The 13283-nt window shown below is 40.4% G+C and overlaps 1 protein-coding gene across 10 annotated transcripts in view; it reads right to left on the bottom strand.

Annotated features, from left to right (window-relative positions):
- Positions 1-2324: 2324 nt before the first annotated feature.
- Positions 2325-13283, bottom strand: part of B3GALNT1 (beta-1,3-N-acetylgalactosaminyltransferase 1 (Globoside blood group)) — a 49724-nt gene continuing 38765 nt past the window's right edge. For 6 of the 10 annotated variants that reach the window (XM_051859092.3, XM_051859093.3, XM_089331027.1 and 3 more), the window contains 3 exons: positions 13071-13137; positions 9172-9264; positions 2325-4429 (listed from right to left, as the gene is read on the bottom strand). In XM_051859092.3, the coding sequence (XP_051715052.1) occupies positions 3400-4395 (996 nt within the window). In that variant the 5' untranslated portion in view covers positions 4396-4429; positions 9172-9264; positions 13071-13137 and the 3' untranslated portion in view covers positions 2325-3399. The remainder of the gene's footprint in view (positions 4430-9171; positions 9265-13070; positions 13138-13283) is intronic. The other 4 variants (XM_051859100.3, XM_051859098.3, XM_089331026.1 and 1 more) reach the window with 2 other exon arrangements.

The raw sequence follows: 13283 nt of genomic DNA, 5'->3' as shown, positions 1-13283 counted from the left end.
TGAAGCAACACCCGGCACAGGGTTACAGCCAACTGCTGGCAACCAGTTGAGAAAAAAGAATGAAGACAGAGTGAGTGCAAACATGGTTGTTGTCAACTTTTGAGAGTTGGGAGTTACTCCAGTATAATCTGGCAAAAGCTAACTGATATGCTAGGGGTCATATACTCAATACTTAGAGAGAAGCAAAGTAAAATAGCAAGGCAAGACATGTTAAGATCACAGAGATGGCAGGGCTGTGCAGACAAGCCAGAATCATCCTAGGGATAAGCTCTAGTAGTAAACTTTGCACATGCATCAAAATTAAAAAGCTGTTGATGTGATTAAACATCAGAGGTCACAATTTTAGTAACATAGCTAATATGTACAACCTGCAAGCTTTAGAGTGTTAAAAAAAACACATGTAGTTAAAGTATAATGATGCAATCTGCAATCTCTTAATATTTTTATAATAATTTAACTTTCGAGAAATCTTTTATCCGTAAGTCATTAGTTCACAAGAAAAAAAATCAGAAATTTGGCAATCCTTCACATTTTACTTATGGGTTTTCAGTCTCATTATTTAAAAGTTGTCTTTAGTTATTTGATATGCAGACAGTGAAAAAGCAAGATAAAGAGCTCCCATCCACTGGTTCATTTGTGAAATGCTGACAATGGCCAGGGCTAAGCTGGGCCAAAGCCTAAAGTAAAGAATCTAATTCAGGGGCTGGCGCTGTGGCATAGCGGGTTAAAGCCCTGGCCTGAAGTACCGGCATCCTATATGGGTGCTGGTTGGGGACCCGGCTGCTCCTCTTCTGATCCAGCTCTCTTCTATAGCCTGGGAAAGCAGTAGAAGATGCCCCAAGACCTTGGGCCCCTGCACCCACGTGGTAGACCCGGAGGAAACTCCTGGCTTCGGATCGGCACAGCTCCGGCTGTTGCAGCCAATTGGGGAGTGAACAAGCGGATGGAAGATCCCCGCCCCACGCCTCTCCTTTCTCTGAGTAACTCTGACTTGCAAATAAATAAATACATCTTAAAAAAAGAACCTAATCCAGGTTTCCCATGTGGGTGGCAGAAACCCAATTACTTGAGTCATCAACACTACCTCCCGGTGTCTGCATTAGCAGAAAATTGCAGGCAGGAACAGAAGCAGGTATTGAACCCAGGCAGTCTGATATGAGACACAGGTGTTATCTTAATCATTAGGATAAACACCTACCCCATTATTGTTTTAAAAATTCTAAAAGTCCTTTGAGTTAGCTTCCAAAACATCAACGTAATCTTCTGCAAAACCTATCGAATCTAATCATACCAAAAAAAAAGAACCACAACTATTTGTCTTAAAGGAAGTGACTCATGGGGCTAGTGCTGTGAACAGTGGCTAAGCTGCTCACTCAACACTGACACCAGCAAACGGAGTTTCAGTTTCCTGGCTTCCACTTGGCCCAGTCCAGCTGCTGTGGCCATTTGGGGGAATGAACCAGTGGATAGAAGATCTCTTTCTCTATGTCTCTCCCCGTCTCTATAGCTCTGCTTTTAAAAAATGAATCTTTAAAAAAAAGTTAATTCCCACAGAGCTAGGAATTAGCAAAGACACAGATTAATTTCACAGAATATTTAACTGATTTTATTGTAACTGGATCAGGTCTGGTTCCAGAGAAACAGAAATAACCAGTTATAGAGAATCATACATTATAGTAGTTTTAATTGTAGTTAGATTTCTCCTATAGGAGAATCATGAAACTCTGAATCAATTTCAAGATCTGACTACCTATTTTCAAGATTTGATCTTTGTCATCATGTAATCAGAAAAAATGAATCACTTGTCCCATAACAACTCTAATAGAAAACTGCATAATCCTACGAGTATGAGAGCAACATGAACTCCTCTTTCACTAGCCAGTTGCTGGCCAACAAAAGATACTTCACCACTTTTATAAGAAATGTCCTTCTATGAAAACACATGATATTGGGGGCCAGTGCTGTGGCACGGTGGGCAAAGCCTCCACCTGTGGCACTGGCATCCCATATGGATGCTGCTTCTCTTCCAATCCAGCTTCCTGCTGTGGCTTTGGAAAGCAATGGAAGATGGTCCCTGCACTCATGTGAGAAACCCAGAAGAAGCCCCTGGCTCCTGGCTTCCGATTGGCCCAGCTTCAGCAGTTGCAGGCATTTGGGCAGTGAACCAGCAGATGGAAGACCTCTCTCTCTCTCTTCCTCTGTCAGCAACTATGTTGTTCAAATAAATAAATCAATCTTTTTAAAAAAATCACACACACGAGATCTGAATCAGAGTTAGACTCCACACATTAGGGCTTTCATTTTGATGAGAAACTAACAACAGCTTTTCTCTTTTTTTTTTTCTTCTTTATTCACAAACTGATTATTAATGAGAAAATACATGGGGACAGATTAACAGTGCAACTTGAATCTTCACTCTTCTTGGAATGCCAATGCTGGGATGACACTCTTCATAATACTGTGGGCATTATTTTCTCTCCTTTCTTTTTTGCCCAGAGTCCTTTCCAAAAGGAAACACACTGACTAGCATTCTACATTATTCCTAATTTCCAGGCAGAAAAATGAGACAGAAGAAATGACATCTAAAAACACTGGGGACTATATTTTTTTTAAAAAAAGACAATAATTCAAGTTTTCTTGATTTAATCATTCTCTATATTACCACAGTAAAATATATTACAAATTCCAAGAGATTATTGATATGCAATAATAACCTATGACTTCACATTGATGAGGCTATTGATAACAAACTGACCAGTGAAGTAACTAGAACAAAGTTCAAATGTAAAAAAAAGATTCATTGTTCTATTTTTACAATATAGAAATCACCATAGCATGTAAACACACACAAAGTAATAAATAATAATTTATAACTCTAAAATACTGCAATATTTGGAAGTACCTTATGAATGACCAAAAACATGAAATTTTGTTCAGTATAACTTCAGGGAAGTTTCTCACACAGAAACACAGATTTTTGTAAATTGGAAATCCATGTAAGAGACACATGAAACCCTTAAGTGACTGGATTGTTCAATAAACAGAACTCTACACTGCTTTCTTATAAAGGCCTAATGAGTTCAGAATTTGGTGAAATCTTTAAGAAAGTCTAATCTATAGAATGATGTGTTTAAATTGTTTGGTCCTAGTTTAAAAAAAAAAGCAAATTCCTTTGTAAGATAAATTTATTCATCTGAATATTACCTTTAAAGGGCCTGACTTGATTTATATCCAAATAAATCACAGCAATGTGTGACTTCCAGTCTCCAGTCTATGGGTTCTCCATGACTTTTGATTCAGTGTAAGCCAACACACTGACCTTCCTATGAGTTTCCCATAGTACCAGCTTCAGCGCTTGGCACAGTTTCCTGTCCTCTAGGTTTCTGATGGAGTGTGAAGTTAGTAATGGCATGTGGTATTTCTGAGCATAACCTGCCAAAAGGTGATGATTTCCTTAGAAGAAAAGCCATGTGCTGCAATCACACGTCTAAGCTGACAGACATCCAAATGGATTCTATATAAAAAGAAAAGGTTTATGTCTTCTGGAAAATGAATGTCCACCTTTAACAAATTCAAACAGATCCCAACATAAACATCTTCAAACTTGATAGGTTTTACGTGACCCATCATGTCATAGATCCTTGGTACCAAATCTTTGGACATTATATAGCCCAACCCACTGCAATATGGAGGGAATACTTTGAAAGGATATTCCTGGTATGAAATATGGGTCTTTTGGTAAAATCCTCTGTAGGAATAGTTCTCAATTAAAGGATAACCTGTGAAAAACTCCTCTGGATTGTTTAAGTTTAAAAGATACTTCACTAAATTGCCAGTATTGATGAAAACATCAGTATCTGTCTTCATGATGTACTTGGCATTGGGACAAAACTCAGTGACCCACCTGAATGCCATAATGGTTTTCAAGGTCAGGTTATTATAGGTGTCTAAAAAATCTTGTCGTATTATGTCACCGTAAAGAAGGTGTTCATCCTCCAAAGACAATGCTAACATTTTGTCTTCCTTTTCAGCCTGTTGGCCCAATAAGAAAAATGTAAGAACCTCATATCCCCACCAAGACTTTTTTTCACCCCAAGTAACTCTAATGGCCTGTCTGGCTTTCACATCTGAGGGATGAGAAGTCACCAGGATGACCAGAAATGGGTTTTGATGAGAGCAGTTTGAATGCTCCCGGAGAGTGAAGCGGAAGTTCTGTCTGTAAATTGGCTCGTACTCATAGAAGTACATCAAGTTTACACGTTCAATCACATTGTACTGAGGTAGGCTGAGGTACCACATCACCAGGAAACTCAGGAGTGACAGCAGCAGGAGGCTCCATTTGAGGGATCTCAGTGACATCCTACTTGGAAGGGCAGTCAAGAGAGCCAGGTCCATCCACAGTAGCTCAAAAACACGTAAGCCGTGGGTTCTGGAGGATTTATTAGAGATCAGGTTAATGTTCTATAACTTCAAACACATTTTTCAAATAACACTTCACTTACCTGCCCTAGGACAAAGAACAGAACGAAAGTTCTAAAGAAAAACCAAAAATTCTGTCCTGAATCTCATTTAACAAGCCAATGGATATCAACAACCAAAAATATATTTTAGCTTTTCACATCTAGATTAAGGTTGAAACATGTCCTTTATGTTGGGAAAACCAATCCTTTGTTCTAAACAAATAACAACTTATTACCAACTATGATTTTTGTCCCAGCTGCCTGGAAGGACAGAAAGGGATAAGGAATGTATAACTGTGAGTTAAATCATAAATCTACCATAAAACAAACAAAAACTTTCTCTTCTTTACCATGATGAAAAAACAAATAAAAGATTTTGGGCCAGCATAATGGTGCAAATTTATAGGATAAGCAATGGCCCGCGACACTGGTATCCCATATAAGCACTGGTTTGAGTCTTAGCTATTCCACTTCCAATCCAGCAGCTCCCTGCTAACATGCTTGGGAAAGCAGTAGAAGATGGCCCAAGTGCTTGATCCTCTGTCACCCACATGGGAGACCCAGATGGAGTTCCAGGCTCCTGGTTTTGGCCTGGTCTGGCCCAAGATATTGTGGCCATTTGGGGAGCAAACCTGTAGATGGAAGATCTCTCTGTCTCTCTCTATCTCTGAAACTACCTTTCAAATAAATAAATACGTTTTTTTTTATTATAATTTTTTTTAATGTATTTGACAGATAGAGTTAGTGAGAGAGGGACAGAGAGAAAGGTCTTCCCTCCGTTGACTCATTCCCCAAATGGCCGCTACGGCCGGAGCTGCACCAATCCGAAGCCAGGAGCCAGGTGCTTCTTCCTGGTCTCCCACGCAGGTGCAGGTGCCCAAGCACCTGGGCCATCCTCCACTGCCTTCCCGGGACACAACAGAGGAGCAGCTAGGACTAGAACCCAGCTCCCATATGGGATGCCAATGCCGCAGGTAGAGGATTAACCAAGTGAGCCTTGGAGCTGGCCCCAATAAACACATTTTTCTTAAAAAAAAAAAAAAGTGAAAATGGCCAGCATTGTAGCATAGTGGGTAAAGCTACCACCTGTGACACTGGCATCTCATATGGAGCTAGCTCGTGCCTTGGCTGCCCCACTTCCAAGCCTGCTCCCTGCTAATGGCCTAGCAAAGCAGTGGAGGATAGCCCAAGTACTTGGGCCTCAGCACCCACATGGGAGATCCGAATGAAGCTCCTGGCTTCAGCATGGCTCTGCCTTGGCCATTGTGGCCACTTGGTGAGTAAACCAGCAGATGGATATCACTAATACCAGGTTCAAAAACCCAAGAGTCTTTTTCAGCTATGTCATTTGATACGGATTCTAGAAAATCAAAGAAAACCTCTATAGCAATAATTATTCACAGTGGCTGGTGATGGTGGGTAAGATGAAACTGGAGACTCTACCTGAGAGAGTCTTCCAAAGACAAACAGGACAACCACCTCTTGAGACCAGGAAATGACTTTTATTTGCCCCAAACACCCGAAGTCAGAATTTTGCCTCTCTGGCTGAATCCAAGCTCAGTCTGGACAGTAATCACTTAATTAAAGTTGTGCCTTTAGCACTGATATTTGTTCCCTAGACCAGTCTATTCAGTAACCATATATCAGATTGGATCACAGATAGAATCTCCCAGGACACTTGCTTTTCACAAAACCTTCAGCTGAGACAAGGAAATAGAGCTTTGTACAATGAGCATTCAGACCATGGTGACAACTGAAGCATCAGCTCTGCTCCAGATATGAAGGCAGAGGTTTACAATTCAGAATCCCCCAGGGCTTTCCTGGCACTATGAGCACTGGTCTCAATCTAAAGACATTCATGCATAAGTGGTTACTGGACATCTTCTACAACCACAGAGGCAATAAGGAATTAGAGGTAGAAGGAGAAGCAAAGCCCAAGGCAACGTGTAAACATGGCACAGGGAGACCAGAATGAAGTTCCTGGCTTCTGGCTTCAGCCTGGCCCAGTCCTGTTGCAGGCATTTGGAGAATGAACCAACAGATGGAAGATATGCCTCCCTTGAAATCTCTCTCTCTCTCTTTTAAATAAATAAATAAATAAGAGTATGAGGAGGGATATGCTGAGGGGCTTCGGAAAGGTACCTCTCATCTAAAGTCATCTGGGGCACTGGCTCCTGGGAATCTAGAATTCACTGTGGAGGGTGAAGGTTAATGTCCTATAGGAAGGTGGGTTCACCAAGGGATTGACCCTGGGTTAACATTAGGGTTAATATGTATTGATCTGTATTGATGGTCCTCTCCACCACTTAATGTTGTATGATTGCTCAGAATTTCTCTATAGACAAACCCCTCTACATGCAAAAGATGAGTGGCCTTTCTCCCAGTCTTGGTTGAGATCAGCTTTAAATCACATCCATCAAACAATTTTCACAAGGGTCCAGAGACCACCCCCTCATTTCCTGTCTTCTATGAAATCCTCTCATTACTTGGTTAATGACACTCTTAGGGTCACTGGCTGCTATTCTCACTTGATTTTCATATTACTGTGTCTAAGCATTTATAGGAGTTGATAATGGAACAAACCAAGGCCTTTACCAACCAGGCAGTCAATCAAATGCTGCTACAGAGATATACTCTGCTCCCCACCCAGGAGACAGTGGCTTGAGACATTGCCCCATGCCAACAGAGAGTAACTCGTGGTCCCCATGTCAGCAAGAAGTAGCTCTAAAGACAAATCATCATCCCTCTACCCCTCCTGTACTTTTGAGACTAATGTAATCCCATACAACTGCTGCTTTATAAAAAACAAAAGGGGGAAATGTTAGTAAAATGGCGCAGTCTTGTCTATGGCGTCATCTACACCCCTGACACCATCCTAGGCTCTAACCCCTGCCACCATTGCTGGAAGCCAGGTGACCACATGGCCCATCCACTGGTGTCAGCTACACCCCCATCCTAATGGGATTCGCTGCTCCTACTTCCCTGCCCGCCCTCCAGCAAATGTTTAACAGGACCTGTTCTTGAACACGTGGCTCTGTCACTCTCCCTCTCTTGATCTTTTTCTCTCTCTCTCTCTCTCTTGATCTCGCTCTATGCTCTCCTTCTCCCTTTTTTCCTTCTTTGCCCCTTCCCTCTGGTCTGTTGGGTTTCCTACAATAAACTTTTTCCCTTAAAAAATAAAATAAACATGGCAATATCTCAATACTCCTTGTTTTTTCCATCTAGGCACATCTTATCTACTTCTGGTCACAATAGTCTTTTCTATTTTGAGTGCTTTCCATATATATATATATATGGTTTTTTTTTTTTTTTTTGGATAGGCAGAGTTAGATAGTGAGACAGAGAGAGGCAGAAAGAAAGGTCTTCCTTTTTCCGTTGGTTCACCCCCCCTCCAATGGCCACTATGGTTAGCACACTGCGGCCGGTGCGCTGCACCGATATGAAACCAGGAGCCAGGTGCTTCCCCTGGTCTCCCATGTGGGTACAGGGTCCAAGCACCTGGGCCATCCTCCACTGCCTTCCTGGGCCACAGCAGAGAGCTGGACTGGAAAAGGAGCAACCGGGACAGAATCCAGTGCCCCGACCAGGACTAGAACCTGGGGTGCCAGAGCCACAGGATTAGCCAAGTGAGCTGTGGCACCAGCTTTTCCATATCTTTTTCAATTAATATTTACTTATTTGGGGAGAGCGCCCATCCTCTTATTCACCATCCCCAAATGCCTGCAATGTCTAGATTCACAGCTGAAACTGGGAGCTGGGGACACAGTCCAGGTCTCCCATCTGAGTGGCAGGAAACCAGATGCTTGAGCCATCACTGGGGCTGCATTAGCAGGAAGCCAGAATCAGGAGCAGAAGTTAGTACTGAATCCACGTGTCCTGATGTGTGACATGGGTATCTTTTTTAAAAAATATATTTATTTATTTATTTATTTGAGAGACAGTTACAGACAGAGAGGTAGAGAGAGAAAAGTCATCCATCCACTGGTTCACTCCCCAAATAGCCACAACAGCCGGAGCTGCGCAGATCTGAAGCTGGGAGTCAGGAGCTTTTACTGGGTCTCCCACGTGGGTGCAAGGGCCCAGGCATGTGGGCCATCTTCCACTGCTTTCCCAGGCCATAGCAGAGACCTGAATCAGAAGAGGTGCAGCTGGGACACAAACCAGCATCCATAAGGTATGCCAGTGCCACAGTGCCAGCCCCTGGGACACAGGTTTCTTAACCGGTACTTAACTACAAATGCCTGCCCTACATTCTGTATTTTAAGTCACACAATACAATGTGATAATTAGCAAACTCTCTAAAGTCCAGTTCCAGGTGTGTGTGTGTGTGTGTATGTCTTACTTCTCCATTTATATTCTATATCCTTATTAGCAAAGACAACTTTTTCTCCCAAGAGTCAAAGTGTAAGACAGAAGGAGGCTGCAGCAAGAGTGAGATTAACACTGAAGTTTGACTTGCTCTTTTTATCACCTACTGCCTCCCAGGGTGACCATTAACAGAAAACTAGTCCAGAAATGGAGTCAAGACTCAAACATGGCACTCTGATGTAGAATGTGGGTGTATGAAGCTGTGAGTTAACTACTGAGCCATAAGCCTGCACCTCTAAATTGATTTCATTTTCAAAAGGGATTATCTTAAATAATCTTGATGACTCCTTACTATTTGACAAAAAGAACATTTCAAAGCTGTAAATTAATTTCTGTTTCTTACCCTCTTGATTTATTTCTTCTGAGTGAAAGACTTTCGATTTCACCAGCTGAACATTCAGCAGTATGTAGTTGTCAAAAATAGTGCTCGATATGTCTGAAACACATATAAGAAACTTAACAGCATTTACTCAGTGGTCAGGGAATTTATGTTCCAAGAGGAACTCTTCACTCTTCATTGATTTCTGAACTAAGAATATATGTTGAAATAAATGCTAAAAATACAAGGCTTGTCCACCAAAGTTCATGGCTTCATTATGGAAAGAGAACACTTGATCTTCAAAATCAGTACAGACTCAAAACTCAAATCATGTATCTAAGTTCTCTCATCAACTGGTATCTTATGTCACCCAACTGCAGTTTTGCTTCCCTTGATAAAAAAAAAAAAAAAAAAAACAACAACTCAGAGGTGACTAAGAGAAGAGAAATGGGAAAGAGCTAAAAGACATTCTGCCAGAATCTTAATTGTCTCTTCTATACACACATTCCCAGAAGACAACTCTAAAGGGAGAATGCCAATTACCACTCCCCAGCCCACTCTTCCCCTCCCAACCTGTCTCCACTCATGAATATGAAAGACACACTCAAACTGTGAAGCATTCTGCCACAGTAAGTCTGCCTGTACCCTGTTTGTTGTTGTTTTGCTTTTTACTGGTCAAGTTGGTCAAGTTTTAAAACCAAAGTAGAACATGACAAATGGGGAGGCAGTGTATTAGCACATTATCACTCCTTATGCCAAAAAGTAATCACTATGGATTAGATTCAAAGATGGGAGGAAAACAAACCTGTAAAAACATGAAAATGCAGATGTACATTTTGATAATCTTGAAGTGAAGAAGACCTTTCAATTACTCTATTCTAAGTTAGTAATCCAGAAATCATAAAGGAAATTCTGATCAAATAAATATTTCAGAAAATTAGTGAACAAGGTTGAAAAAGCACAAAAAATGCATGAACAAGGTTAGTATCTTAAAAAACCAAACTGAGTCATTTATGACATAGAATTTTAAGCTATTTAAAAGACAAATTCTTATAGATTACGGAAAAGATGAATACTAAAAGAGAGTAAATGGCCAAAAGGCAGTTCTCATAAGAATACAAATGGCCATGAAAATAAAAAAAGTTCAAATGTACAAGTAGAGATATTCTAATAAAAGTCTCAAACTTACAAATATAAAAAATGATACTACACAATATGTGTGACAGAAAAAGGCAGTCCCATTGTATTTTCATGTGCTTTCTGGAGGGAAATTTTGAAACATTTATCAAAATTTTAAAAGTGCAATACCTGCGACCAAATAATACTACTGCTAGCAATTTATATGATAGCAATAACCAAGGGGGGGGGGCCGTGCTGGTGCAGTAGGTTAATCCTCCACCTGTGGCACCAGCATCCCACATGGGCGCCGGTTCTAGTCCCAGCTGCTCCTCTTCCAATCCAGCTCTTTGCTATAGTCTAGGAAAGCAGCAGAAGATGGCTCAAGTGCTTGGGCCCCTGCACTCGAATAGGAGACCAGGAAGAAGCTCACAGTTCCTGGCTTCCGATCGGAAGAGCTCCGGCCATTGTGGCCACTTGGGGAGTGAACCAGCGGAAGGAAGACCTCTATCTCTGTCTCTTCCTCTCACTGTCTGTAACTCTACCTCTATAAATAAATAAAATCTTCTAAAAAAAAGAAAATAACCACAGAACTGTGCATTATTTAAAATATGGAATGATTTTATTTAAACAAGTATCATTAGAAAATTGTTTAAATAAAATTATGATATATCCATACAACAGTTTGTGTTTACTCACCATATGAAGTGATGCTGATCTATATTCCCTTGATATTTTACTATGTTAGAGATACAAATGCAAAACTGCATATGTATTATGATTCTTTTTGAAACATGAAAAGTTAAGTATCTACAAATCCATGTGGTCACACATACAGAGTGCAGTGTCTGGCAGGTATGTTATAGTATGTCAGCGGCCTACATTCCATGGAAGATTTCCCACTCTATTCCCTGTTTCTTTTTCTTCCTATATCATTTGGATTTTCCACACTATGTAGTATCTTTATAAATAAAAACAAAGCACCAAATCTAGATTTTTATGCTTGCTTTGCATGACTCAAAGTTCTTCTGCATGGCAGAAACCTTAAACTGGTAGTTCACATCTTAAATTTCATCTTATATTTTTTTTTACCCCCAAAGTGTGACTATTTACATCTCATTGTATTTCTATTAGTTATTATTCTTTTTTTATTTATTTTATTTGACAGATAGACAGTGAGAGAGAGAGACAGAGAGAAAGGTCTTCCTTCCGTTGGTTCGCCCCCCAAATGGCCACTACGGCCGGCGCTGCGCTGATCCAAAGCCAGGAGCCAGGTGCTTCCTCCTGGTCTCCCATGCGGGTGCAGGGTCCCAAGCACTTGGGCCATCCTCCACTATCTTTCCGGGCCACAGCAGAGAGCTGGACTGGAAGAGGAGCAACTGGGACTAGAACCCGGCACCCATATGGGATGCCGGCGCCACAGGTGGAGGATTAACCAAGTAAGCCACGGCGCCTGCCCCTCTCAAAGATTTTAAAAGTCATTCCTTACTGTACTGAGATAGTATTTACTGAAGTAATAGAGAATAATAACTAATAGAGGGGCCGGCGCCGTGGCTCACTTGGTTAATCATCCGCCTGTGGCGCCAGCATCCCATATGGGTGCCAGGTTCCAGTCCCAGTTGCTCCTCTTCCAGTCCAGCTCTCTGCTGTGGCCTGGGAGGGCAGTGGAGGATGGCCCAAGTGCTTGGGACCCTGCACCCGCATGGGAGACCAGGAGGAAGCACCTGGCTCCTGGCTTCGGATCGGCGCAGCGCCGGCCATAGCAGCAATTTGGGGAGTGAACCAATGGAAGGAAGACCTTTCTCTCTGTCTCTCTCTCTCACTGTATAACTCTGACAAATAAATAAAAAAATCTTTTAGAAATATAATAATGCTAATATAAATTAAACAGGATTTATATTAGATACCAATCATGGCATATATACATACATAAATCTAACTGTTAATAAAATGTTTACAACAAATGTTATTACTTTGTTCTCCCATAATCCCATGTAGTAAGTGAGCTGTTTTTACTGCACATAATTTATAGGTGAATTTTAGAGATTTTAAATGAAATAACGACACTTTCAGATTAAGCCTTACAGAGTCCATAAACTTTTTCTGAAAGAAGTCTCAAAGAATATATTTTAATATGAAGAAAAATGAGCTAAGAGGAATTGAAGGGGATGCAAAAAGCAACAAATAAATATTAATAAAGATAAAAGAACAAGGATAAAAATTTTTCTATATGGTAAAAGAGCAAAACTGAAATACAAGGCACATTAAAAAGTTTATGGAAAATGGAATTATAAGATAAGTGTACTTCGATGTAAACGCTGTTTGAAATCCATGCAGTCTTTTTAATAACACATTTTCCATGAACGTTTTGATGACCCCTTGTATGCACAGATTTCAAAAACTTTTTGCACCAAAATAAGCTTAGGTTTTAATTCCATTGTCCACAGATTTTTTGAAGTGTCTCTGTACTAGGTAAAAATGACATCGTAGCTGCCACAAGATGCTTTAGAGGAAAATTAAAATATGCTAACCTTCTTAGTTCAAAAAGAACTTTAACATTTTCCAAAAAATCATTTAAATATATATATTACCCTTTAGAGTAACCATTGAAGAAACAGATATTGAACAATACCTTCCAAACTGACAGCCTGGGAAATAAAAGAAAAAAAGCAAGTGGGGTGTTCAATAGAAGGTAGGAAAAAAAGAGGGTGGGTGGGGAGAAGCAGAAAATGCATGGGAGACAAAACAAAAAAATACGATGGCAGAAATAAATCTAAATATATCATGAATTAGAGTATATAACTCACCTACTCAAATGCAGAGCTTCTGATACTTGCTTAAAATTCTACCATACACTGCTTATAAGATACACACCTAAAACAAAATAACACAAAACTTTTAAAAATCAGGAAACAGTAGAAACTTACTAAAAGAATGTAAATCAAAAGATGATGTTATAGCTAATTATTAACATTACACATAAATGAACAGCATTTAAAGGGGATGAAGGAGAATTTTGT

This window comes from Oryctolagus cuniculus, chromosome 4 (assembly GCF_051225735.1).
Source record: "Oryctolagus cuniculus isolate XC-2025 breed Fujian yellow rabbit chromosome 4, ASM5122573v1, whole genome shotgun sequence".
NCBI lineage: Eukaryota > Metazoa > Chordata > Mammalia > Lagomorpha > Leporidae > Oryctolagus > Oryctolagus cuniculus.
Note: the sequence above shows the minus strand (reverse complement) of the source record. Positions and strands in the feature narration are given on the sequence as shown.